The sequence below is a fragment of the Dunckerocampus dactyliophorus genome, chromosome 18 (genome assembly GCF_027744805.1).
Source record: "Dunckerocampus dactyliophorus isolate RoL2022-P2 chromosome 18, RoL_Ddac_1.1, whole genome shotgun sequence".
NCBI lineage: Eukaryota > Metazoa > Chordata > Actinopteri > Syngnathiformes > Syngnathidae > Dunckerocampus > Dunckerocampus dactyliophorus.
In genome coordinates, this window is record NC_072836.1 from 8060431 (window position 1) to 8087675 (window position 27245).

At 39.7% G+C, this 27245-nt stretch overlaps 1 protein-coding gene across 2 annotated transcripts; it reads right to left on the bottom strand.

Annotated features, from left to right (window-relative positions):
- Positions 1–89: 89 nt before the first annotated feature.
- Positions 90–27220, bottom strand: lmx1al (LIM homeobox transcription factor 1, alpha-like). Of its 2 annotated transcripts, none has more exons than XM_054759776.1 (9): positions 26743–27220; positions 25175–25266; positions 23986–24187; positions 6186–6418; positions 4654–4817; positions 4503–4580; positions 4157–4277; positions 3928–4083; positions 90–2824 (listed from the first exon to the last, which is right to left on the bottom strand). In XM_054759776.1, the coding sequence occupies exons 1-9, from the start codon at positions 26778–26780 to the stop codon at positions 2667–2669; spliced, it is 1242 nt and encodes a 413-aa protein (XP_054615751.1). In that variant the 5' UTR covers positions 26781–27220; the 3' UTR covers positions 90–2666. The 2 variants fall into 2 exon arrangements, with proteins under 2 accessions (XP_054615751.1, XP_054615750.1); XM_054759775.1 differs by having other exon boundaries at positions 26629–27220.
- Between the last annotated feature and the right edge of the window lie 25 nt (positions 27221–27245).

Genomic DNA, 27245 nt, shown 5'->3' on the forward strand with positions numbered 1-27245 from the left:
GAATTAAGTAAATTGCCAATAAGTAAAGGGCCAATAATGACACCCCCTGCCGAATACTAAAGCACAAAGAAGGCAAGCACAAAATGGGATGAAATTGCAGACTGTATTGAATATACAGTAACATAATACATTCAAAACACGTCACCTGGTAGCCACTGAACATAAGAAACTGAGCTAACACCGCACATATAAGTTACATTCACAAAATAGCACTGGAGAAATGCAGAGGAGGCTGTGAGTGCCTTTCATAGCACCTGAATGAACACAAGCTTCGCGTGTAGTCTGATTATTTTTAATTCCACTGTTGTCTGCTGTCTTTTTAATGTGTCTGGAGACTATTTGTGTGACAAATACCATGCTGCAGTTCAAATATGTGTTGTTCATCACAGAGGAAAGTACAAAAATCTACCTAACACCGACTACCTTGAGCTGTCAGAGAAAGAAATGAGTGTGGAAGTAGACTACAATTATAACACATTCACATTTGGAGCTTGTTACTGTTCTTGTAGGTGTTTTTTTTTCTTATTTTTTTTTTTTACTTCTCAGCTTTTTTTGAATGATAAAATTAAAAGGAAAGTCTCTTGTACAACCCTGTCGCCGTATAAGGCTCCATTGAAGTGACCCTGTAGTAGTGATGATGACTTTATTATTTTGGTCTGGAATAAGCCAGTCATGCGATCAAAATGAAGAAATAAGTCTTTCAAATAGAGGGTTGTTTAAAAATGTCCACATATACAAATAATTGGTTATACCTCAATCCTATCCAGTGTCATATCCTGAGTTAGTACTCAGGTAATACAAACATACACGCACTAACCTGAGAGCAAAACTGTACTCACAATCATTAGAAAGTATCGCATCTGCCACATTACTAATCACTGTTTTCATTCCAAAAAAAAACCCAAAAGAACCTCAGCTCTATGTTTTGACTCACAAATATCTGGATGGGTAAATTCACTCCCAACAAATAAGGACAAGATCCTCTATATGACCGCAGTGCTCTGCTATTTTTTAAAGAATGTACTGCAAAAACGCTAGTCCAAGATCCTTTCAAATAACAGGAGCACTGTACTGTAATTAAGAACGTACTGCGAAAACGCCGGTCCAGGAGACTTTAAATGACGGGAGCACTCGTCTGTTTTTAAGAACCTACTGCAAAAATGCTAGTCCAAGATCCTTTAAATGACAGGAGAGCTCTTCTGTCTTTAAGAACCTACTGCAAAAATGCTAGCCCAAGATCCTTTAAATGACAGGAGAGCTCTTCTGTTTTTAAGAACCTACTGCAAAAATGCTAGTCCAAGATCTTTCAAATGACATGAGAGCCCTGCTGTTTTTAAGTACCTAGTACAAAAACACTAGTCAAAGATTCTTTGCATGACAGGAGCGCTCTGCTGTTATTAAGAAGCTACTGCAAAAATGCTAGCCCGAGATCCTTTAAGTGATGGGAGTGCTCTGTTGTTTTTTAGGACCTACTACTAAAAACGCAAGTCAAAGGTCCTCTCTTTGAAGTGCTCTGCTATTTTTGAGGATCTACAGCAAAAATACTCGTCCAAGATCCTTTAAATGAAAAGAAAGTTCTGCTATTTTTAAGTACCTAGTACAAAAACAGTAGTCCAAGATCCTTTAAATGACAGGAGCGCTCCACAATTTTTAAGGACCTAGTGCAAAACACTTAGTGATCCTTTGAATCAGAGCGTCACTGTTTTTAAGACCCTACTGCAAAAACTCTAGTCCAAGATCCTTTAAATGACAGAAAAGCTCTGCTGTTTGTATCTACTGCAAAAACCATAGTCTAAGGTCCTTTAAGGGACAGAAGAGCTCTGTTGTTTGTATGTATCGCCTGCAAAGACGATGGTCCAAGGTCCTTTAAACGACATGGGCACTCTGCTGTTTTTAAGTGCCTACTGCAAAAACGCTTGTCCAAGATCCTTTAAATGACGGGAGTGCTCTAAAAATGCAAGTCAAACTTCCTCCTGATGACAAAAGTGCTCTGCTATTTTTGAAGACCTACAGCAAAAATGCCAGTCCAAGTTCCTTTAAATGATGGGAGCGCTCTGCTGTTTGAAAAATCTACTGCACAAACGCTAGTCCCAGAATGACAGGAGAGCTCTTCTGTTTTTAAGAATATACTGCCAAAAACGCTAGTCAAAGATCCTCTCTAGGACAACAGTGTTCTACTATTTTCAACGATCTACTGCCAAAAAGCTCTTGTCAAAGATCCTGTATGCGACAGCGCTTTGGTGTTTTTAGGAATCTGCTGCAAAAAAATGGTAGTTGCACCCCAAGATTTGAATTAAATGGGCCGGATTTGGCCCCAGGCCGCCAGTTGAGTAACCTTGACCTAACCTGTCACCCGTGTTGTACATTACTCGTGTCGTCAGTGTGTTTGGTAAGTGTCTTTTGTGTTTTAAAAGTGCAGTGTTTTCTTAAACATAAATGCCACAAAAGAAAAGAGTTCCAGTGTCTCTCGTTCCAGCAAGTGATTCTCATCAAGGAGGGAATGATGGCAACTAATCTTGTCTTTGATCGACTTTGGTTGGCCAAGTGTTTTTGGTGGGTGATTTTTCTTTTCTGTCAGGCATGTTGATGGACACACTCCCATTAGCTGCATCTCTGAGGTGGAGAGAGGTTGAGGAGAGGGGAGGACGGGTGAGAGTTTCTAAGGGTCACGAGGTGAAGTAGGAGTTTTGCATGGAGTAGAGACGGTCGATGGGGTTTCCCACACGGCCCGCCAGGAGGCCGCCCTCCCCCGTCGCTAGGAGGCAGTCGCCAAGGTGACCCAGGCTTCCGTCGCTGTCCAGGTCGTGGAACACCGTCTCTGAGTCTGCAAGGACAGGGACAGGAATGTGATGACATCACTGCAATCTCATTGGTCGCTGAGTAAGCACTTCTCATTAACATTCTGTCAAGAGTCTTTATGTAAGAAATAATAGCTATACTACTACAGTGTTTATTTATTTATACTGATATTTCAGTGTATTTAACTACCTAGCAAATGCAATTTATTACTACTAATAGTGATAATGATTATGTTTATTTTTAAGACTATTATCATATTATAAAACATATTTATCAAATATGAATAAATATTAAGTTAAAGTATATATTCATATATATTTATTTTCATAATTTCAAATGTATTCATTCAAATGTAAATGTACGTAAACACTAAATATATATTTGTGGTATCTTCCGTCGCTCTATCGCAGTTCACCTTTCGTGGATTCGCAGAATTTTTTTTTTGTGTTTTTTTATTTTTTATTATTACAGCTATGAACGCTGTTACAGGCCGAGCCTGGCCCTTTAAGAAGAATTGTCTGTCGGTCTGTACCGCCCATTGTTTTCTGCGTCCTGATTGGCTGTAGACCATTGTCAATTAATCCAGCTAGCTAGCTTGCTTGCCACAATAAACAAGGGAACATTGCATAATATATATTAAGTCTAATATGTTTCTGATTCATTCAAGGGGCCTCCTTTGGTTACTTGAAAGGCTCTATATGAATCACTTGATTAATACATTATCATATATGATTAATAAATTATCATATATAAAATATATATATTAGTGTCTTATGGCTACATGCAATATCTAATATAATATTTAAAAAAAAACAAAAATAAAAGAATTATCATGAAAATAGAAATTAAAAATGTAAATATTTAATGTATTGAATTTATTTTTTTAATTATATTAATTTGTTATTAATGATTATTAATTAAATGAAATCATTATTTATATTAATATTATTTGTATATGTTAAAACATAGGCTGATTATAATGATAAAAAATGCGCTCATATTTTTAATGCTAAATATTTTAAAGCTTATGTTTATTTACTATATGCAGTATTTAATCTAGTGCTAGTTGTCCGAACTGAAAGATTGTGGTTCCCAGGGATCTGAGTGGGTTTTACCCTTCCTTCTTACCGTACGGATGGAGCCCCTCGTTGTTCAGCTGAGGTGGAGTAAGCCCGTGTCTGAATGGCTCCCCTCCGTAGATGTTGGGGTCCAGGGTGAGTAGCTGCTGTCTCGGCAGAGAGGGATATCCCAGCATGCCATCCATGCCATGGCTGCTGGAGCCGTCTGTATCAAGATGACAATACATTACACGCCATTACACCTCATGCAGAAACTTCAAATGGAAGATGTTCCTCACCCTCACTGTCATCGTTGCTTTGGCGACCCCCTCGGCTGGCCCCCCTTCTGGTCCCTCCTAGCTGTTCCTGCTCCTGCTGCTGCTGTTGCTGTTGCTGCTGCCTGCGAGCAATCTTCTTCATCTGACACACACAAAACACTCAATATAGCAATATTGTTGTGAGTACACGCCTCACACTCCAGAAATCATTTTATGACATCTTCTTAACAGATAATTCTCCAGGAAGGAAACTGGTACTTGTACTTTACAGTAGTCAGTGTACAGTTTGTATAGCAGTATAGAAGATATAAAAAAAATGCTTCCTGAAATATGAGGGTTGTGTTTTCAAGAGGTGAATGTGTGTTACCTTGGCCCTTTGGTTTTGAAACCACACTTGCACAACCCGCACTGTGAGCCCGGTCTCGGCCGCCAACGTCTCTCTCACCTGCACGTTAAGAGGTGAGCATATTTTGTACTGAGCACAAAGCAATACGGACATCGGGATGCGGTCCACTCACCTTGCGACAAGGCTTGGCTGACACTTCAAAAGATGCCTTGAAAGCGCGCCGCTGTTGCGTGGTCAAGATGGTGCGTGGCCGCTTTGAGCGCTTGTGCTCCTTCCCTTCATCTCCACCTTTGCCCCCACCTGAGCCCCCGCCGCCGTCCTCATCCTCGCTTTTCACTGAGCGGTGCAAGGGGACGACAGAAACAGTTAACGTGACAATGCACATCTTTGGAAGCCTGCATGGACCGTACAGTGGACCCTGCCGTTGCTACTATCATATGTGGACAAAAATATTGGGACTGCAGTTTATTACATCTGGCATTAACATGTTCAAATATGATCTTTTTTCCGCTTTGTGCTGCCACACTGAAATATTTGTCAGGTCTGAAGGCTGAATTTTAATGATAACAATCAACATTCTTGGCTTTTGGGCGCTTATGTCAGATCATAGGTCACATTATTGGTCACCTCTGACCTGTTGTCGTTCATCAAAAAGGGTGTTGGATGGGGCTAAAGGTCAAGGCTCTCAAGTTCTTCCAACACAAACGCTGGCTTTGTGCACAGGAACAATAAACGGGGCTTTTCCCCAAACTGTTCCCACAAAATTGGAAGCATGGAATTGCACGACATGTCTCGATGACCCAAAGAATTAAGGTTTAGGGGGAGTCAACACACATTTGATGCAGTATCTTGAGAGGAGTGAGCCAGAATTTTGATTACAGTGTATCTTGTCAAGGGAAAGTATTGTAGAGAGTAAACTTGGATATACTTTAGAGTAGTCAGTGTACAGCCTGTATAGCAGTATAGATTTACTATCCACTGAAAATGAGTCAACACAGCGGTTATTGTTTAAATAGCTGGCGACACAAGTGAATACAGTCTACAGTCAAGCATGATGGTGTGAGCGTGCACGAGTGCTACCAGCAATGGGGGAGCTGCGGTTCGTCGGTGAATGAAACACAAATTTCAGCATGTACTGGAGCATTGTAAAACGGGTGGCGTGTGTCTTGCCTACAGTAGAGTATGATGGTGGGAGCTGCACAAGGCGCTGCTGGCACTGGGGAGCTGTGGTTCATTGAGGGAAAACGTGAATTCTGTGACAATTTGAAGCAGAAACTGGGCCGTGATGAGGAGCAAGTGCCTTGCTGAGGAAGCTGAAGGTGATGGAGTGTGTCCCCTCCACACCTGAACCCAATGAAGCACCTGGAAGGAAGGTGGAATAGTGCAAGCTGTCTAACATCCATGAGCTACGCCAGTGATGGCATCACGGAGGAGTGGAAGAGGGTTCCAGAAACAACCTGTGCAGCTCTGCGAGACGCCACACAGTGAGGTGTACCCATTCAGATATTTAGACAATAATGGTTGTGTGTTGACTCATTTTCACAGTAAATCTAGACTGCTATACAAGCTGTACACAGGCTACTCTTAAGTATATACACTTTTACTTTCTATAGCATTGTCCCTTCAGAAGACATGTACATATTGCTGAAATGTGAGGGGTGGACTCGCTTTTGGAAATGTTATTGTTTTACACTTGCATCCAACCTGATTCCGTGGGGGCGGGACTAATGGCGGCGAGCATTTCCCTCTCCTTCTCATAGTCCATGCGACACAGCAGCTGGCCTTCCTTCAACACAAACTCGTCGCCTCTCTGCAGCCTGCGTTCACACTCGCAGCAGCTGAAGCAGCCCAGGTGGTACACCTGGCCCAGCACCCGCATGATCAGCTCAGAGCGGCCGATCACCTGCAGGCAGGCGCTGCACTTCCTCACAAACAGCCTGCGTGCACACAGGGGGACACACGGTGAGGGACGCAGACATATTTGCATGTAAAAGCAGAGCAGCGTGAGGGTCAAGGAGTTGAATCAAGGGAGGTGAGGTAATTAAAGATGGAGCACGTTTATCCCGTCAATGATTCCTGAGATTAGTATCGTCTCTTAATTAAAGGCCGTACGAGCATCCCCCAATTCACAGAGCAACAAGGTGAACATCTGCTACAAGGAATTACTGTAGTATGTTTCATCTGTGTGTTTTTAGTTGCAACCTCTTGACAGTAGATGGCAGTAGTAAGCCTGTGACTGAAGTGCTTTCCCAATGGAATTCATGCTGACATGATTTTTAATACGATCTGTCAATAATATCCCACCCACAATCTTTAATATCATAAAGACAACCTCAGGTCTACTTTTTCCTCAACCTCTTCATTTTCATCCCCACCATCGCTCCACACACCCATTCACAAGCGCCTCATTCCCTGCCATTAAATTCCTCTCAAATCCATGTGCTTGCTTTCCTAACACACACCCTACACACCGCTTCCCTCCCCCTTCTTGCTGCTTTCTGCCAGCATTCCCAGTTCTCCCTCACGGCCTCCCAGCCTGCCTCCCCCAGTTCACTGAAACTAATAAAGACAGGATTAATTAGATTGTTGTTTAAACAGTGCAATGGCCAGACAGACGCTGTAAACTCATAACCAGGGATTGAGGATAGCATGGGGTTAATCTCTCGACGCTCACTTACGCACACACACACACACACACGCATGTATGCGCACAACATCTGCACGCACACACACACACAAGTATCGATACATATTCATTGATTATTGAATAAATTATTGCTGAATTCATATCCTGCATTTATTTATATTACACACTGTTACTCGTGTATTTATTCATTTATATCTTTAATTTGATTTATTTTATATTTGTTTTTTTAGTTTATTTATTGAATTCAGGTGTGTTTATTGTATATATTATTGCTAAAACTGGCACAACCACTGGCACAAACAACCTAGTGCTGTCAAATGATTAAAATCTTAAATTGGATTAATCACAGTTTTTACACTAATTAATCAGAATTAATCACCATCTGAAAGATGCCCATTTTTACTGTATTTTATTAATACAAAGATAAATGACAGGACACAATATTCTATATTTGTATGTATTAACTGAAAACAAGTGAACTGGAAATTTAAATCAAGCTAAAAAAAATTCACGTCTGAAAACACTAATCTCTTAACAGGAGCAGAACATTCAAATCGCATTTTAACTGTGTTATTATGAGCAATGTGGGGTTGCGTTCAAAGACACCACGTCATTTCAGTTAAATTCACATATTATGAGTGCATTTTCCGTGATTTCCGAGCACACTTGCTGCTGATAAATGCTGATAAAAATATCCACTTGTGGTTTTTCTTCGTCTTTCTGTTTATTTTGACGAGTGGTTCTCAACTGGTTTGGCTGTGGGACCCACCATCACACCTCAGTGACGAGTAGTGACCCAAATTGCGGGAATTTTCAGCTCAAACTTCTCATATGTCTTATATGTCTGTTTTCAACATAGTGCAAGCTGCAGCACTGAGCCGCTGTCTCTTCATGGTGCGCTCTTCTCCAGCGGATATCTGTGTTGGACGGAAAGTTAAGTCTACACTCGATGTCCTTCCTCTCCCACTCAAGTTTGACAGTTGCCCAGAAACATGGCATGCACCTCACGCCGGTGAAGCAGGGGAATAGTGCGGACAACAATGTGAGGTGCATTAACGGATATCGTGTGATTACAATCTGTTTTTGGTTTTTGTTCCCCAGGCAAAGACCCGCGCCCCACTTTTGGATCCCGACCCACCAGTTGTGGGACCAGTTGTTAAATGGAATATTTTCGTAGAGCATAGAAAACCTGTTTACGACCTTCTAAATCCATTTTTGACATTATTAGAGCCCTCTAGACATGAACTAATTCCCCTATAGTCACCTTTCCACTTGTATTACCCAATATATTAGACATAATAAGAGTAAATAAGCCATTTATGACATAAATAAGACTTGTGCTTGTGTGTGTTGCTATAAATGTGTTCCCAAGTGGAGCTGAGTGGCGGGTGGACAGGAAGTGACGTCGGGCGTAGCCGCAACAGTGGCCCGTGTTTTTATTACGGATTTTAATTAGCGATTATTGAGCCTGTTGTGAGATAATTCAAACCTGCAATAAAAGCCCGTAGTTACAGCGATCAAGTCTGGTGCTTGTGTGTCTCACCGAACATTACAGTAACATTACTGACACCAAGTGACCAGTGTAAAATACTACATATCATTCACGGTGTCTTTGAATGCGTCTTCTGTATGCCTTATTTTTGTAGTTTACTTCATTTAGACGTTTTTATGCTTGAAAATACTTAATTTAGGCAAATATTTTGCTTCAATATATATATTTTTGGACAAAAAATCAGCCACAAAACAGCATGATGTATTAATTACTACATTTAAATAAAAAAACAGAATCGAGGGAAGCTGTGAATATCAAACCGCAACGTGGCGAGGGATGACCACATTTGAAAATGGTGATTAATCATGATTAATTAATTTGCATGTGATTAATCTGATCAAACATTTTAACCATTTGACAATCCAGGACATTTAAACACAGGACGTGAACAAACTATCAGTAATTGCTGAGACATGGGGGAAGCGGTCAGATTAAATAAGTTCTGCTTCTACCTACTCCTTTTCGGACATGTTGAACTGTGCAAGTGTCCTCAGTGTAACTTGTAAAGCCTGTTCAAAACAAATGAACCCATTACCATGCAGAAGAGAAAGATTTTGGTATGCAGGAGGACTTTTCTAACCTGGTACTAGAGACAGGCAGGGGGAGTGAACAAGTAAGGAGGGGAGAGGGATGAAAAACAGAAGTGTTGTCGCTCCCTGACTGAGTGTTAGGAAGGTGTTGCTGCACAAATGTGGAGCCAGGTCTGCACATTAGAGCGCCATCCCAAACGCAGCTGCCACGTCTAATCTCTTCCACTCCATCTGCCAAAACCCGTGCCCGAATTCCCCAAATGACTGCATCGTTAAGTCACTGTCACACAGTCGCGTCTACCTGCAAGGCATCCATCTCTTGTGGCACAGTCGCTATTCAATGGAATGACTCTCAAGCGGAGTCTTCCTTCCAAATACACTGCAACACTTCCTTTCACCAGGGCAACAAAACGCTCCAGAATGACCAACATTGCTCGACATGAGACCGTCAATGTTAAGTCCCACATTCCCTAAACAGGGGTGCACGCAGCATGATGGGAATTTACTCAGCACGGCAAACGGAGGCAAGTTGGGGCAACTGCCACAGAGGGGGGTCTGTAAGTAGATCAGTCTAATCCCACCCTAATAGAAGTATCATTCAAACTGGCCCTGACCTGCATGGCTGCAGGATGGCAACCACATGCATGCACACTCTCAGAATGCTAACAGGCAGACCGGAATCTATTGTATTGGATTGCATATTTAGTACTTAATACAGAGCACATTGTGCTGATAGGGTACCCCCTATAGGTGGTGCTCCAAATGATTTGAAAGACATGCAAGCCTACATGTAATACAGACATCTTCAAAGTTTTTTATCATTAGACAAATGGTCGATGATTTATGACTTCATTAGTTACTCAATTTTGCTTAATGGCGGCCATGTTTTTCAACCAATTTAGCAAAGATTTTACACACATGTACTTGTTAGTCATATAAAGGTGTGTACCAAATTTCATAGTGATTGGGCTAAATGCCCTCCAATTACAGTGGGTGTCTTGTAGAGAGCTGTGTGAGAAATTTCAAGTCAATACGACTTATGGGATTTCACAACAGCGCCACCATGTGGTGTATTTTTCAGAAAAATAATACCACAGGCCACACAGGGGTGCATGTTTTCACCATTTTTTGTGCTGCGGTTCAGGAGTAGAAGCGTTGGATTGCACAAACAAATTCATACAGTTTACTTATTTTTAAAGAACATATATGACACAATGTACCATTTCCATACCCCCATAACCTTAAAAACAATCCAAGTTGGACTTCAACCAACAATTTCCACTTCCAAAAAACTCAGAGAGATGAAACTGCCAGCATGCTTCAGAAAATCTCATGAAACTTCAAATCAGTGAGGATGTAAAGCAGATATAACAATGTATAATGTATAAATGTCATATCATTCACCTTTTGTGTATTAAAGACGTCAAAACCAATCCAGTGTAGCTCAGGATATGCTTGCCGTTAAATATATTTAAAAAAAAAGAACACAGCCTACATCTCAGCTCTGTGTTATACGTGACCAGGAGCCATACAGGGGACAATAAAATAGAAGCTGAGGCCGCAAGTGACCCCTGGACCAGACTTTGGATATCCCTGATTTAAAGGATTAACTCCACTGTTAATTTAACAACAGTTTTCTTATGTTGATCTGTTTATATGTAGTTGTATGACACAAAATTTAAGTTTGGTGTGTATTTAATTAACAAAATATAATTGTATTGACCAAGGTGACAAAAAAATCTGAATTTAACAATTTTTTTCATATCTTCAAATATATGCTTCATGTCATGACTGCAATTTCTATCTTTCATAATAGCAATAATAAGTTTAACAATAAAATATTAATAGGGATGTCCGATAATATCGGCCACCCATAATTAGCGTCCCAATATTGGCATAAAATGTGATATCGGCCACCATCAGAGTTGTTTTTTTCCCTACAATGAAAGCTGATATAGCGCTTTAGCACCAACGTCGCAGAACTGCACTATTGTTGAATCGTGTACTTAATACTGTGCCGCTCACAAGCCTGTGAGGAAGAGGTAACTCTTTATTTAGCAAGTAGTCAAGAAAAAGATGTTGATATCGCAATCGAAAATTAAGAGTTGCACAATATCGGCATATCGGTTATTGGCAAAAAAAAGCCAATATCTCACATACCTAAATATAAACAATAAAAACTTGGGGGAAATTAAATAAAATATAAAAATCAATGAAAAAAAATTAAAATGATGATTATAGTAGTCCACCGGGTTTAAAACAGCAAAACACTGGCATTAATTAAATGTTAAAACCACAGCACAAGAAATATGAAAGGGCACTAAGGAAAAGACGCATGGACACGAATGATGGCAGACGGCAGACGACTTTGAGAAGCTTTGAGAACGCCGCACGCTTCGTGATGTGTTTGCAGAAGGGTTAGAGGCCACCGTTAATTACAAGCTCACTGATGACAAGATGAAAAACCGTAAGTGCTGCGTTGTCAGCCTTTCTAGTTGTGACAGTCTTTTGTCATCTCCCTAAGCTGTGTCGTGTTCGATTGTACCCCCCCTCACCCACACACACACACACACACCTCCAATCTTTTCATAAATATGCCTGAGAGTCATCACAATTGTTACACGCTTCCATAATTACAATAGTGGATATTTAAAGACGTATACTTGTACAGCAGCAAACCTGCCCCATTTGGAGTATTGCAACATATATTGAACGTCTTCAGGATTGACCATCTTTAATTTGAAAACAATAGCAAGTTGTATGCAACAATTCTGCTTTTATGTCACTTTAGTCTCCATCTTTTTATATATGTGCGTGCGTGTGTGTGTGTGCGTGTGTGTGTGTGTGTGTGTGTGTACATTGGGCGGATATTGCTCTGTGAAGTAAAATGGCTTCGAGCCAAGGTTCAGTAATCACATCATCTCCGTTTATTAAATCTCCCTGCACTGCTTCTGTGTTATTAAAATCTCCCAGCATTCCCCACGATACTTGCCACCCTGCCACCTCTCACTCACTCACACGCACGCACGCACGCACACACACACACACGCACACGCAGGCATGTATACACACATGTAGCTATATACACAGTCACATAAACACAAATGCTCAGTTTGTGGAAAGCCTGATAAGGTGCCCGGGCACACACATCCATAAAACAAGGCCAGATGCTGTTGTTTGGGCACTGATAAACTCCCATCATCATAAACACTCCTCTTGCTTGAATGAAAGCTTCCCAAATTAGTACAAAAATATAACATCTTGATTATGTTATCTCTTAAAGCTACTTTTTCAGTTCAAGACCCACATAATACAAAACAGGGCAGACTTAGTAACGTATGTCTTATAGCGCCATGATATCAACATACAATAGTGTTTTCCACAGGACTGCAATGTATTTGTGGCGGTGGTGGGAAATGACGTCATGATGTAATCATCAAGTAAAAACAAAAACAACATGAAAAGCAAAGCAAATCATTTTCTAACATCTGTCTTGTTCTTTTTGCTGTTGTTTTTGTTAATGTCACAAGCATAACTGAGTGCTTTTTAGATTGGAGCCGGGCGGCAGTACCTAGAAGGGTCTGATTACTCGCTAAATATATGGACAATGTCGCTAAGTTGGAAACACTGTTTCCTACTGCTCCGTCCAATTATTCTCTGGCAGACCAGGTCAAAAATAAATATATGTATGAGAAACATTGTAATGTACATCAATTAATGATAAAAAAAAAACACGCGCACACACGTCATACATTTATTTACAGCAGACCGGCTCGCACCTATCACTCAAAACCTAGGAAGGACTAATATTTATGCAACAGATTCCGAAAAACCGTCATATATAAGATGTTTGACTAGCGTTTTGGCAGTAGGTCCTTAAAAACAGCAAAGCGCCACCTCGAGGGCTGCAAAAAACGTTGAGTTTTGCACCTGTGGGCTGCAAGGGGATGCAGGATCGCATATGTTATCAATTGAAGACTCCAGAAATATGACTGATATCCGTGAGACGCTCAGTTAAAATACAGCTTAGTACCACTTGGGGGCAGTAATGCATCACAAGCCTGTTTAACAAGCTAATGAGTAGAAGAAGCCTGTAGGGAAGTGATGAAGAACTATTTAAAGGTCTTCAGTATCACGTTTAACCTGAGCTGTAGCACAAGCAAACGCATGACACTGTTGTTGACATAATGGGCAATGCATCCTCCTCCCTCTCCGTCGACGACCAGGGCGAGTTGGCGGCATTGCCCTGGTTCCCCCCCCCCGCCAACAGCCATTTATTATTCATCATCTTACAGGAGGAGCAATCGCACCAATTAATTGACTTTTCTTTTGACTCATCTTTATTACGTGCGTGAGTGTAGTTTGACTGGATGGATTATTTTTAGTCGTGTATTCATTTCTACTGAGAGAGTCCCCCGTCACCTGTCCTTGCGCAACCTTCCGGCCGAAAGACCTTAAGAAGTTTCTTCAAAGCAGAACAAAAAAATGATGTGGAAATGTGTATTTTAGCAGATCTCTTGGTATTTGTGGCGTTTCTAGAAGGTTTTGTCTCGTTATTTATTTTTAAAAAATACAAATCAAACCAACATCATTAATACCTAAATGGGTCCCGTGGTCAAAAAGGTTAGGAACCCCTGATATAAAGGACCTTTGACTAGTGTTTGTGCAATCAGCGCTTAAAAACAGCAGAAGATGTTCCTGTCTTAAAGTGGATCTTGGACTAGAGCAGGGGTGTCCAAAGTGCGGCCCGGGGGCCATTTGTTGCCTGCGGCTTGTTTTTTATTGTAGAAAAATGTAGAAATAAAATTGAACCAAAAAAACCTAGAATGTGAAAACCAAAAGCTGAAATGTTGATACTAATCACTAATAAATAAAATAAAAACACAAAGCTTTGTCTTGAAATATCCATCCATCCATTTTCTATACCGCTTCATCCTCATTAGGGTCGCGGGGGCATGCTGGAGCCTATCCCAGCTGACTTCGGGCGACAGGCGGGGTACACCCTGGACTGGTCGCCAGCCAATCACAGGGCACATACAGACAAACAACCATTCACACTCACAGTCATACCTATGGACCATTTAGAGTCGCCAAATAACCTCACCTGCATGTTTTTGGGACGCCGGAGTGCCCGGAGAAAATGTCTTGAAATATATTTTTACAAAAAATATACAAAGAAAATGACAACATTTTTAAGAAAAACTAATGACATTTTCAGAAAAAAATATTTTAACCCAAAAAATAGTGATTTTTAAAATAAAAAATTACTTTTTTTAAAAAATAAAAATAAGATTTTTCTTTAAAAAATTTTTAGATTTCCCTCCCAAAATAAAAAAAATTGTTTCAAAAGAAAAATTTTGAAAATTTGTGATTTTTTTTTCCCACAAATTATTACCATATATATATATGTGTGTGTGTGTGTGTGTGTGTGTGTGTGTGTGGGGGGGGGGGGGGGGGGGGGGGGGGGGGTGTATATATGTATGTATGTATCAGAGTGGCCCCCTGCATCTTTTCATTTTTCATTATCCGGGCCGGATTGGAAAGTTTGAAAACCCCTGGACTAGAGTTTTTGCAGTAGGTCAAACTTTTTACAGCATGTAAAAAACATTTTGCTGTGCAAAAAACACTTTTTTTTGTCACCACCGATTACATCACGGTTTCACACCTGTCAACCCTCTCGTTTTCCCTGGGAAACTCCTGTATTTTGTCCCATTTTCCCGTCGCCCTCCCGTTTATTAAATCAGGATTTCCTTTATTTTCTGAAAAATTTCACTTAGTCTCAAATGCAAATGTTGACAAGTATAAAAAATTGAACCTGGAATAAGTTGGCTTGTACTTGCAGAAATTCTCATCCCCATGAAAAAAATAAAAAATCACACTGGGCCGTCCTGCACATCTGTTGTCACCACGTCTTTACTTTTGCCTTGGATTTGTCCTAAATTTTCCCTCCCATACGGAAGCTCTTTTTTCCGGGGGCAGGTGTTTTAACACATAATGAATGTGTGTTGGGGTGTGCTGAAGTCGCAAAATACAATTGTGTAGAACAATTCATTTATAGCGTCCAAATACGGTTCCTTGCACGAGGCTGCAAAAGTTTAACGTCAAGCCTCCAGTTTCTGCACTGTTGCATAAAGTCGTGTATATTATATTGAGGTAAAAATGTGCTGATGGAAAGTGACGATACAAAAAGGCTGCATGCATGGCGCTCACATTGTTATGAGTCTCAGAGCAGAGTTTGATTTTTACCTGATGATGCCACCAAGAATTAATGCGATGTGCGTAGCTCATATGTGTGTGTGTGTGTGTGTGTGTTGGTTTAGATAAAACAGTTAATCCCCAGGCCACCAGAACGCAATATCCTGTCTGCCCGTTTCTCATTTCCTGTCTGTCTCAGGCGGAGCAGCAAGGAGGGGGTGGTGATGAGGGTGAGGTGATGGTGGGGGGGTAGCGGCTCCCGTTGCCCCAGAAACAGGAGATGCAGCCAGTCGATTTGCTTGGAAAGTGTCTATCCCCTCCGTCCCCCCCCACCCAACCTTCTCTATTCTTTCACACTCTTCCCCCTCTTCCTCTCTGCTTTTATTATCTGAGATTTAATAAAAGCGAAGGCGAGCAGCTTGTTCTGCCATGAAACATTTATTAGCTGTCTGTTATAAAAATGTGTGTATGTATGTGTGTGTGTGTGTGTGTGTGCGGGGGAAAGGAGGAGGAGGGGGGTAAAGATGATGGGGTTTCATATTATGCAAAAACAGTGGCAATAACACCCCCACTTCAAAAAAAAAAAAAGACCACCTTGTCTTCTTTACCTTCTTCACTGCACTTCAAAGCTTCCTCTATCAAATGACGTTTGGCCTTTTACAGCCCATAATACTCCATAAAAACATTACAGCACTCTTGTCTCTGCCTTATTTAGGGCGCAGCTTCACCCATCATCTGCTGCCTTGACTCTTGCTGATCCAAAAGTCTTATGAACCAGTGATTCCGAAGCACATGAGCGAAATGATGCAGTTATGCGAAGACCCCGCTGTGCTGCACTCTTTGTTTTTACAGGTCGCTGTGGCTCAAGCGTGGGTCATACCTGATCATACCTGTCACCGGGAGACGACTGCATTTTGCCCTTCTTTCTCGGCGTCCTCCCGTTTTAATAGTTTCACGTGTTTTTCCCAAATTTACTGTTAAAAAACGAGCATTGCAGCTTTCCGTCGCCACTTTGAATTACGCGTTTTTTCAACAATATACTAATGAATAAATCATGATGTTTTGTGGCTGAGTGCAGCCTATTATTAGTCAAAAATATTCGTATTTAAGCACGTTACATATTTTTTTTGCCTCAATTAAGCATTTTCAATCATAAAAATGGCAACATGAACAAAAATACTACAAAAAGCATTCAAAAGACGCAAGGACGTTGATGAATGTGGTCTTCCACACTGGTCACTAGGTGTCAGTAATGCTACTGTAATGTCAGGTCTGACACACAAGCACCAGACTTGATCGCCGGGACAACAATAGGCTTTCACTGCAGGTTTGAATTATCCATTACCGTAATAAAACCACGGGCGACTATAGCGGCTGTAACCCATGCAAAGCTAAAACTCTGTAGCCCTGATGCCAGTTTCTGTCTGTCCCTCGCACAGGTCCCCCTAAGGGGAACACATTTATCGTAACACACACGAGCATGAGTCTTATTTATGTCATAAATGGCGTATTTACACTTATTGTGTCTACACTATTAGGTAATACGAGTGTAAAGGTGACTATAGGGATGTTAGTTCATGTCTAGAAGGCTCTAATCATGTTAATAAACGTATTTAGAAGGTTTTAAACAAGTTTACTAGGTTCTAACTACAGAAATATTCTATTTATAAATAACGAATCCTACTTTACGGAAATCCACTTATCATTGTTGTCTCTGGAGCCAATTAACTGTGATAAACGAGGGATTATCGACTCCGCAACATCAAAAAAGGGGTTGTAGCATACTGTTATCTTTACTGTAAACAGTAAAAAGAATGGGTGTGTGTCAGTATGTGTTAGCAATGCTAGTATTTAGGAAGCTATGTACGGTGATTTAAGGTTAAAAGATGCAGGTAACGCTATTACTTGACAGCGTCTGTGGTTTTGTGGTCGTATTCCATCTAATGCAGACACTTAGATAAACAAATGCACTGGTGGCCCAAGACTTTTGCACAGCACTTTGGGGCCATTGAACCTCATCTTAACCATCATCTCGTCTTATCCTCAAGTAAGTATGAATACAAATTTGTTGTACAAGGGAAGTAAAGGAAAAAAGGGTGTCTCAAGTCTAGCCCATGGGGTCGTTTGTGGCCCGCATCTCGATTTTTAATCAGCCGGCGTCAAAATAAATAGTTTTGAGGCATGTCTTAATTTGAAAAGAATTCCCACTGCTACAAATCGAGTCTGCCCAAACTTTACACACATGTGCTTGCCAGCGCTCCAGAAATTTGGGTGCACCAAATTTCATGGTGATTGGGCTAAACACTCTAAAGCACAGGTGTCAAACTCAAGGCCCGGGGGCCGGATTTGGCCCGCCATATCATTTTATGTTGCCCGCGAAAGCCTTGAAATAATGCATGTCAAAAGGACACTTCTTTTAATATTATTTTAAAAATATTTGTATATATATTGTAATTTTATTATTAATATTAATTTTGTCTTTACTTTTTTAAGCCTGATTTTTCATTATTTTACTTTTATACTGTTGTAAAATTATATATACATTATTGTATTTTTATATGTATGCTGGAATTTATTTTTTTTTACTTAATATAAAGATATTTAAATAAGTACAAATTTGAATATATACAAAATATTTTTACAATATAAAAATTTTATATTTAAAACATATTTTAACAATACTTCAATTAACATTTACCGTTATGTTTACTGTAAATAAGAAAATATTCAAAGCAAAAACAAAATTAATATTACTAACAAAAAAAGTGAAACATATATTTTTTAAATCAAAAAGACAATCTTTATTGCTAAATGTATTTGTTGTCCATATTGACAGAAAACCTTATTTTTTGTTGTCAAATCCAATTTAAAATTTTATTTTAAACTACTTTTTAAATTAGTTATTAATTCATGTAATCATTAATTATTAACACATATCTAAAATAGAATTATATAACGTGGCCCCTCCGAGGATAACCATAACTGCGATGTGGCCCACGGTGGCAACGAGTTTGACGCCCCTGCTCTAAAGTCATAGTGGGTGTTTTGGTGAGCTGTGTGAGAAATTTCAAGTCGATCCAACTTATGGCGTTTAACAACGGCGCCACCATGTGGTGTATTTGTTGGCAAAATAACAGCACAGGCTACACAGTCAGGGTGCATGTTTTGACCGAATTTCACCCTTTTGCGTGCAGCGGTTCAGGAGTGGATCAGTTAGTTCAGAAAAAGAAGTAGCTGTTTTTGCTAAAACAACAAATATTTCACCTACACGGCAATCCCATGCAATGCAGCCGTTAAAGCACGAGACAGACAATTCATCTTCGAACTTGCAAGTCATTAATGGCAGCAGTATCAGCAATCCGCACGCGTCAGTTAGCGTTTAGCCGCCTGCTGCTGCTAACTAGGCTTGTTGACACGTCATTGGGTTAACAGTATCTCCCCACAGTCTGGTAGGAGCCTGTCATTGCAAGACAGCAGCAAGAACTCCGCGCAATTAGCGGCCTTGGGAACGTGCAGACGCGAGGGGGCGGGTGGACTTGGATTGAGGGGGAGGCGACATTAAGAGAAAACAAGAGATAAAGTGTTTGGCGTCATCGCTGCTATCAATCTCACTGAAGGGGAAATGAGGTTTGGGATGGAGGAATATGATTGCAAAGCAGACATTGATGGATGAGGCGGCACATCCATGGAAGGCGTGTGGAGACAACATGGTAGCCCGTGGAAGGGAGGGACACAATGCAGCCATGTGGTCTGTCCGTGTGAGAGTTGATAAAGTTAAAGATGTCGTCTGCGTAGCGGCCTCCGCCCCACAGAGTTAGCTATTAAACCCCAGCTTTAGTCAATATCCGCCCCCGGTGACCTGTTTTTCCACAGGGCCCAGGTTGCCTTTATGAGCGCTTCCAAGGGGGCATCCAGACCGGTCTTCATTCTATCTGCACTCAGCAGCATTGACCAGGAAACGCTGCTTTTAAAGCTCGCAGCTTGAGGCGGTGGTGGGGAGAGACAGGGGCTGTCAGGAGGCTCGTTTGCTTAAGCAGCACTTTTAACCACGAGCGAGCTGGCACTTTCACACAGAGACCCCGCAAAGTAGCCTATTAGAGCCGTAAAAGTAGATCCAATGCGTCTTTTCAATGCCTTATATTTGTATTTTAGTTCATTTAGCCAATTTTACGCTTGAAAATGCTTCATTTAGGCAAAATATGTAACAATAGCGTCAATATGCATATATTTTTACTAATAATAGGCCGTATTCAACAAACAGTATGATTTATTAATTCATATATTTTTGAAAAACCGCGATAGAGTGAAGCCGTCAACACAACAGGGCGAGAAAAGTGTGCGTTTGCAGCCCGTCCAAGAGGCTAATTTACACTTCATAAAAGCTGTAACAGTAGATCCTACATTTTACCAGCAATGGTGAAATATTGTCACAACTGTGTGCTTTTGTCAGACAGCAACTACTGCTTCCAGCACACATTGCTGCATTCGCAGGCGGCGTCTAAGATCCAGCTCTGAAACAAACTCTGAAGGCCGTTTGCTGCCTCTATTCCCTGTCAGTGCCTTTCATACAGAACAGCGAAAAAATCTTGGGTTTCAGAGAGTATGTTTACATAGAATTTACACAGAAAGGTTTTACCGACAGACCACAACAGGGTGCTCAAACTTTTTAAAAGCCAAGTGCCCCCTCAATAATATTTTGCTTTGCAAGTGCCACCATTTGTGATTAATGTATGGGGAATAATTAAAAAAAAAACAATGTTAACCCTGAAGACGTAGTTTGAGCAACTTTTTGCACGACGAGCGCCGCAAGGCATGCTGGGAAGCCAGAAGCACTCCCATTGGCTCTGTGTAACACGACTGTGTAGGAACGTACAAAACTTATAAACAGAAATGCAACATCATTCTAGGATGTGTATTTATATTTTTCCACTCTTTGGGTCAGGGGTCTCCAAAGTGTGGCCCGGGGGCCTTTTGCGACCCGTGGCTGTTTTTCTTTTTGGCTTGCAGCACATTCTAAAACTATAATTTAACTAGAAAACAAACAAACAAAAAATACAGAAAAAATTGGAAAAATCAGCAGTAATTTTACAAGAATAAAGCCAAAATATTAAGAAGAAAAAGTTGTAATTTAAAAAGAAAAAGTCTGATTTTTACAAGAATAACATCATAATAATGTGAGGAAAAATAATATAATTTTAGTAGCGTAAAGTTGAAATATGTAAGTCGTATCCAAGTTGTAATATTATGAGAAACAAACAAAACAATGAATAAAGTTGTAATTTTTATTTTTTTTTAAATTGCGTTATAATGCTGGAATAAAGTCATATTTAAGAGAAGAAAATTGAAATATTTGGACCACAAAAAAAAAACAGCAGTAGAAATGGAAAAAACAGCTTTTAAGTCAAAATATTAAGAAAAAAAAAGGCAGATTCTAACGTGAAAAATTTACAAGAATAAACTCATAATATTGTGAGGAAAAATAATGTCATTTTAGTAACAGAGTTGAAATATTAAAGGAAAAAAATGTTTTAAGTGGTAATATTATGAGAAACAAACAAAACAAAATAAAGTTATAAGTTTTGGAAAATTAGGTTGGGTTGGAAACAGTCATAATATTATGGGAATAAAGTCAAAATATTACCAAAAGAAAAAGTATGAAGATTATTTCAGAAGAAAATAGAAGAAAATAGAAATATTTGGAACATTATCAAAAGCAATCAGCAAAAACTGCAAAAAAGAGCGAAGAAGAAGGTTCATACTAATAATACGCTTTCCCACCTACAGTGTATCACAAAGTTGACATGTGTTTTTTTTTCTTGAAATACATGTCCAGTAACTTCTTAGCACATCTACATGTGTTGCTTTACAAAAATCAAAGTGGTCCTTGCGTCCTTTTTTTCAGTATGTGGCCCTCGGCGGAAAACATTTGGACACCCCTGCTCTGGGCTCTAGAAACGTCAATTTGTAGTTTAAAATAGACATATTTCATTTTTATTGGACAGTAAACTGCTTTTCAGTTGAGACTTGAATACCAAAGTATACTGGTATAGTAGAAATATATTAGACTTGAATATATTTGATATTTACTGCACATGGTGTGCCTTAGAGCTGGGATAGGCTCTCAGTAGGATCGTAGGATTAAGCGGCATACAAAAAGAATGAATGAATGGTGTGCCTCAGCTTGGCCATAGTAAAAGGCCACGCCGAAATCCAGTCAGTATCCGGTGCGACTGCCATTTGCCTCAAATCCTGCTTCTTCCTGCTCCTTTTCGCACATGTGGAAGTGTGCAAGTGTAAAATTGTGATGTACTTCAGTCTGACTTTGTCAAGCATGTTTGAAATAGTGTAAACCTTTACCATTAAAAGTGAAGAACCTCTCTAAAATTGTGCTGTTTTTGCCCGTGAGAGGGATGCGGTGGGAATATACAATATGTTTGTCATTACGTGAAAGATTCATTCTAAACATCTGCTCCTAAACGAGATGTAGAAATCACACATGATGCTTTTTAAATCCTCTCATTTCCATAATAGATTGAACTTGGGGGAGGAGGGGGACAAAACAAAGCAGACAAAAATGAAAATGATCACATTTGAGAGTATACGTGACTATCCACCCAATGGCCACAATATTAGGCACAACTGCACACTTTCCATACAGGAGCTCCTTCCGAAATCTGTGAAAAAATCCTCCGAGCACACACCTGCTCCACATGCTCGGGGGAGGCGCTGATGGAGAAAGCAAGCAGACATTGTTGCTGATCTGTTGAAGGTCATGGAACAACATCCCGTGCCAAGTCTGGCACCGACACGAAGAAGAAGAAGAAGCAGAAGGCAACAATCCATATGGAATGCATACAGTGGGACTACATCAACAGTGTATGGCTATTAATTGGGTTACACGAGGAGAAACTAATTGGAAGGAATAAAACCTTCATTTTTGATACACACACACACACACACACACACACCCCTCCCAGATAAACGTCATACAATCACACTTTCATCAGAGGCCAGCGTCCTTGCTCTCCTCCTCATCATGTCAGAGATACAAGAGTGGGAGCTGCTGGACGCCGTCTGACACTTTTGGAAACACTTTGATAGCAAAGCTGCACGCTCATGCAACACAACACAACTGCACACACCCACAACACAACTGCAACAATGCCGTAGTGTATTGTACAGTATATGCGCTACTAGTATACGTAGCCTCCTGCCTGCGCACTGAAATGTAATCACAGACATGGAGAGTGTCAGGGTAGGAGGAGGACTGTGCAAATGGAAACACGTGGTCGACAAGCAGCCCTACTACAAGTATTATTACTATTACTAATACGCCTGCTAGTGTTGCATTCCTTAAAAGATTATACCCAGCATGCGTTGCTACATTCTAACATTTTAATCTGTGCACTGACATGGCAAGATGAAACTGGGTTTCAACAAGGAAGGGCCGATAATGATGCCACGGCCGCACTCGCTTAGTGCTACACTGCAAAATCTTGGCCTTTTTACATTTTTATATATTTTATATATCTTTTATATTACACACACATATTCATTTGAAAAGTTATTTTGGTTCAAATCCAGCATTTTCATTATATATTTTTTTGTCATTTTTATCTGCCAGGTATTATATATATCATCTATCGGTATGTCATATATGATTATTTAATTACATATAAGTAATCATAAAATGCAGGCACCGCATTATCATCAGTCAAACATTTTCTAAATTAATTTAAATAATTTTAATAAATTAATTTAGCCCAAAAATGTATTCCTATGTATATATATAATATATATATGTACTGTTAATGTATGTATTGTACTATCCTGGGGATTAATTATATTGTTTTTAATGTTTGGTGGCTCATCGGAATTGTGTGTGTGTGTAAATATATATATATATATATATATATATATATATATATATATATATATATATATATATATGTTAAAAAATATACAGCTATATTTGTAATAAGAAAAGTTCTATTTTCATTTTTATATACTGTATATATTTCTTACGTTTTAAACAATTTAATTTTAATCATTACTTTTCTTTCCATGTTAATTGTTTTTATTATTTGAAAAAAAAAATGGGTATACTGTATAGTTAATGGTGAGGTTTGTTATTTATTATTTAGATCTGTATTTAAATTAAAAAAAATATATTTATGGATTTATTTACATATTTTTATATGGGCAACATTATTTTTTCAATGTAATTTGTAATAATTTTAAAAGTTAAACTCATTCGTTTTTTAAAAAAAGTTAGCTTCAGGAATGAATGCCGTCACGTGTACAGTGGTCATGTGACAAAATGGTGGCTCTGTGTCAACGCTGTGTGTCTATTATTATCTGTAATTATTAAAACTGTAGAACAGCTGCTCTTGATAGTTAATATAGACACACTTTGACAGTGAAAAAATAAAGCAGGCATGCATTGAGTTAATTAACCAAAAAAACAACTAAAATAGCACGTGTTTAGGCAAAATGCCTTGCGATGAGAGCTTATATGTTGTAGTGGATTTGCACGCGCGCACACACACACACAACTTGTACTGTAAGTGTTGTTCTTACTTTTCATAGTCAGGCTTGCAGTAAAGCAGACGGTCCCTGCAGTAGCACGTCCCTGTGAGGGCACTCATGCACACCGTGCACTTGACGCACGTCTCGTGCCAGGAGCGCTCATTAACACGCAGCAGGAAGCGGTCAGCGATGGGAGACTCGCAGCCTGCGCACACCTCTCCGCCTCCACCCCCTCCGCCCGAGTACTCTGGACCTGGAATAGACGAGAAGCACGAGGACAAGGACAAGTTCAAACACTGCAGGACACAACATGAGGCGCGCCTGCACCCATCCGATCGTTCAACAATATCTTTATTATATTGCGCTTGTAGTTTGCGCTGCAGAACACCAAAGAGGTGTTTTTAATATTTGGGTTGCGCAGCTCCATGGGGCAAAATGTGAGAAACACCTCTCGGTATGATCTAAAGACATTTTTTCATATTTAAGCTCACAATATGGACATTTTAACACAAAAGTTTGCTATTTTCCTTGTAGCTTTTTGACAGCATGCACTGCAACCACTCCAACCACAATAGAAACACCCCTCAGGAACATGTCGAGGTAAGCGTCTTTATATGTTGGTGTATTTAAGCTCTCAGTTTAGACAGGATATTAGTTCCCAATGAGAGCAATCAATAAATATTTATGTAATATTAAGAGCGGTGCACTACAAAATACACCCACATTTGAAACACCTCTATTGCTATTTATATTTTGGTGTACTTAACCTCATAATAAGGACTTTAAACAATAGTTTATATTACTTACCTCCTGTAGCTATAGAATAACGCACTGCAGACTACAATCACAATAAATAATAACAATATAATACATAATAATACATTTTAAACGAGAATGTGTTTCATTTCAATTGTAATATTTCTGCATACCTCCAGGCTGTGTATATACTCTTTTAAGAAGCCTTAAATGTGATTGAATGTGCCTGTAAAAACTATTTTCGTTTCCCCTCTTGCTTTAAATCATTGTAATGACACTGAACACGCTCTATTAATGTTGTATTGGGGTTTTTTCCCCAAAACGCGTAAATGCAATATCTGGCCCACCTGAGCGAAGGGATGTATTTAGTACAGGCCTTTGCCCCTCCACTAAAATGTGAATTAAAAATCCCACTTTTATCGAGTTTTTATTTGTTTGTTTGTTTTGCGTTTTTGTGGGTTTATACGTTTTAAATGTCACTGACCAGCAAAAGGTGTGGAAGATGCAGGCTGCTGCAGACACGACTGTTGGCTCTCCTCCGTTTTCATACCTTCTCTCCTTGCCTCAGTATGGTCGCTGAAGACACACAAGCAAAATAATAGTAAAAAAAAAAACAAAAAAAATGTCATTCGACATCTTCTAAATAACCATCGCTGCAAATCACATGACTACTGTAATGAAACAGGAAGGAGATTCACATTGGAGTAGAAACCCCGCAGCTACACAGCAATAGAACTCCATTAGAATAGCAGAGAAGGGATTAAATATCTATTTATGGCGAACATAATATCATTTAAAAACAATAATAAACGCGTGACTTATTTCACGATATTCATTTGGGGAAAAGGGTAATCAAATTGTGCACCTTTTAAATAACGCACAGCCTAAAAAAAAACTTCCTTCGTTTTCCCACAAATATGAATTATGATATCCAGCACTGCATAGAATTCTGCATCATTTAAAGCATTTCACATGGTCTGACTTGTGCAAAATGATACAATAAATAAAGGTATTTAATTAAAGGGCGTCATATTTAAGGCCTGCCATCCAATTGCAGCTCTCCTCCAGCACTTGTAGATCATTTATTTGCTAAATATTGGCTGATGACGGTTTGCCATGAAGATAATGAAACAATAAAAGAAATGAATTATGTAAATTCAAGCCTGTAATCAGATTTTATTTCCTAACTGGGGGTGGAGGGGTCGGGGGGTGGGTGGGGGGGGGATATATTAGCGGCACATTTGTTGTCATCGTGCACTGATAATTGCATGCAGACAATAAATGATCATTTGCCAAGCGGGAAAATGATGAGATAATTTTTTTGTTTTAAGCAATACTTCTCACGTCATTTAGAATAAAACTACGGGAGATTTACGTTTAAAAAGAAAAACGTAACAACACCAAACGCCCAGTGTGTCGTTTGTACTGTATTTAAAAAAAATGGCACGGAAAAAGTAAATTATACGAACAATAAGTGTTCATTTGCAAAGCGGGAAAATGATGGCTAATTATACAAAACTCGACAATTATTACGTAATTCACCGCAAAACTGCAGGAATTTTAAGTGTTAAAAGAACAAAAAATAACTTAACGATGCAAAAATAAAGACAAAAGTACATTAGTAGGCGCACAAAACAATTAACAGTAGTGTAGTTAGTGTAAAAATGACACGAACACGAACATAGTGTAAAGGCCCCTCAAACAACACTCATTTCAATTAATTTACCGTAATTAAAATAAGACAAGACGTCTTATACTCGCATTTACCGTCAAAAATGTTACATTTTGGCTTGAACACGCCAGAGATGACCTTATTACGACACGTAAGTGACCTGCGCGATTGGTCTTATGTCCACTTCATGTCCCTGCACTACTAAGACCAAAAAACAAAACCATAATAAAATGACATCAATGACTTAGTGCGCGTTGTTTGCTTACCTTGAGGTGAAACACACTGCTGATATCTCGGTGGGCAACATTAAAAAAATGGGGGGGAAAAAAACAAGAACAAAAGTAGCCGCAACTTCAAGAGGCGTTCAGGGACCTGTTTACCTGCAAGAGTGCACACCTCCGCGCTCTGTCTTAAGCATCCATGATGACACTCCACTGCACTCAGGCAGGCGATTGTCTTCTCCCGCAGCTTATGATTGCTTTTGTGCGTGAAAAAGGGCTTGCAGAGCACAGCAGAGCAGAGAGGAGGACTACAGGAGAGGGAGGGAAAAAGGTGGGATGGATGAGTGGTGATGCAACCTATTGATAAGCCCAATTAGGATGATTTTCAGGATTTTTAGGAGTCAACTTGCAAACAAAGTCACATTCCAACGAGGATGCTCACAAGTTGCACAATAAACCATTGTCACTCATAAGAAACCATTTATTAGCCCTTTTTAAAAAAAATGGGTGGCGTCGTTGGCGTTGTAACTGAACAACGACGCCCTCTAGTGTCCAAACGTGAAAGGTGCAAGACAAGCATCCCCATTGTGGATCACTGCGCGGTTTTTTTCTTGTACGAAACGACACAAAAACACATCAAATGTGCAAATACGTTATATATA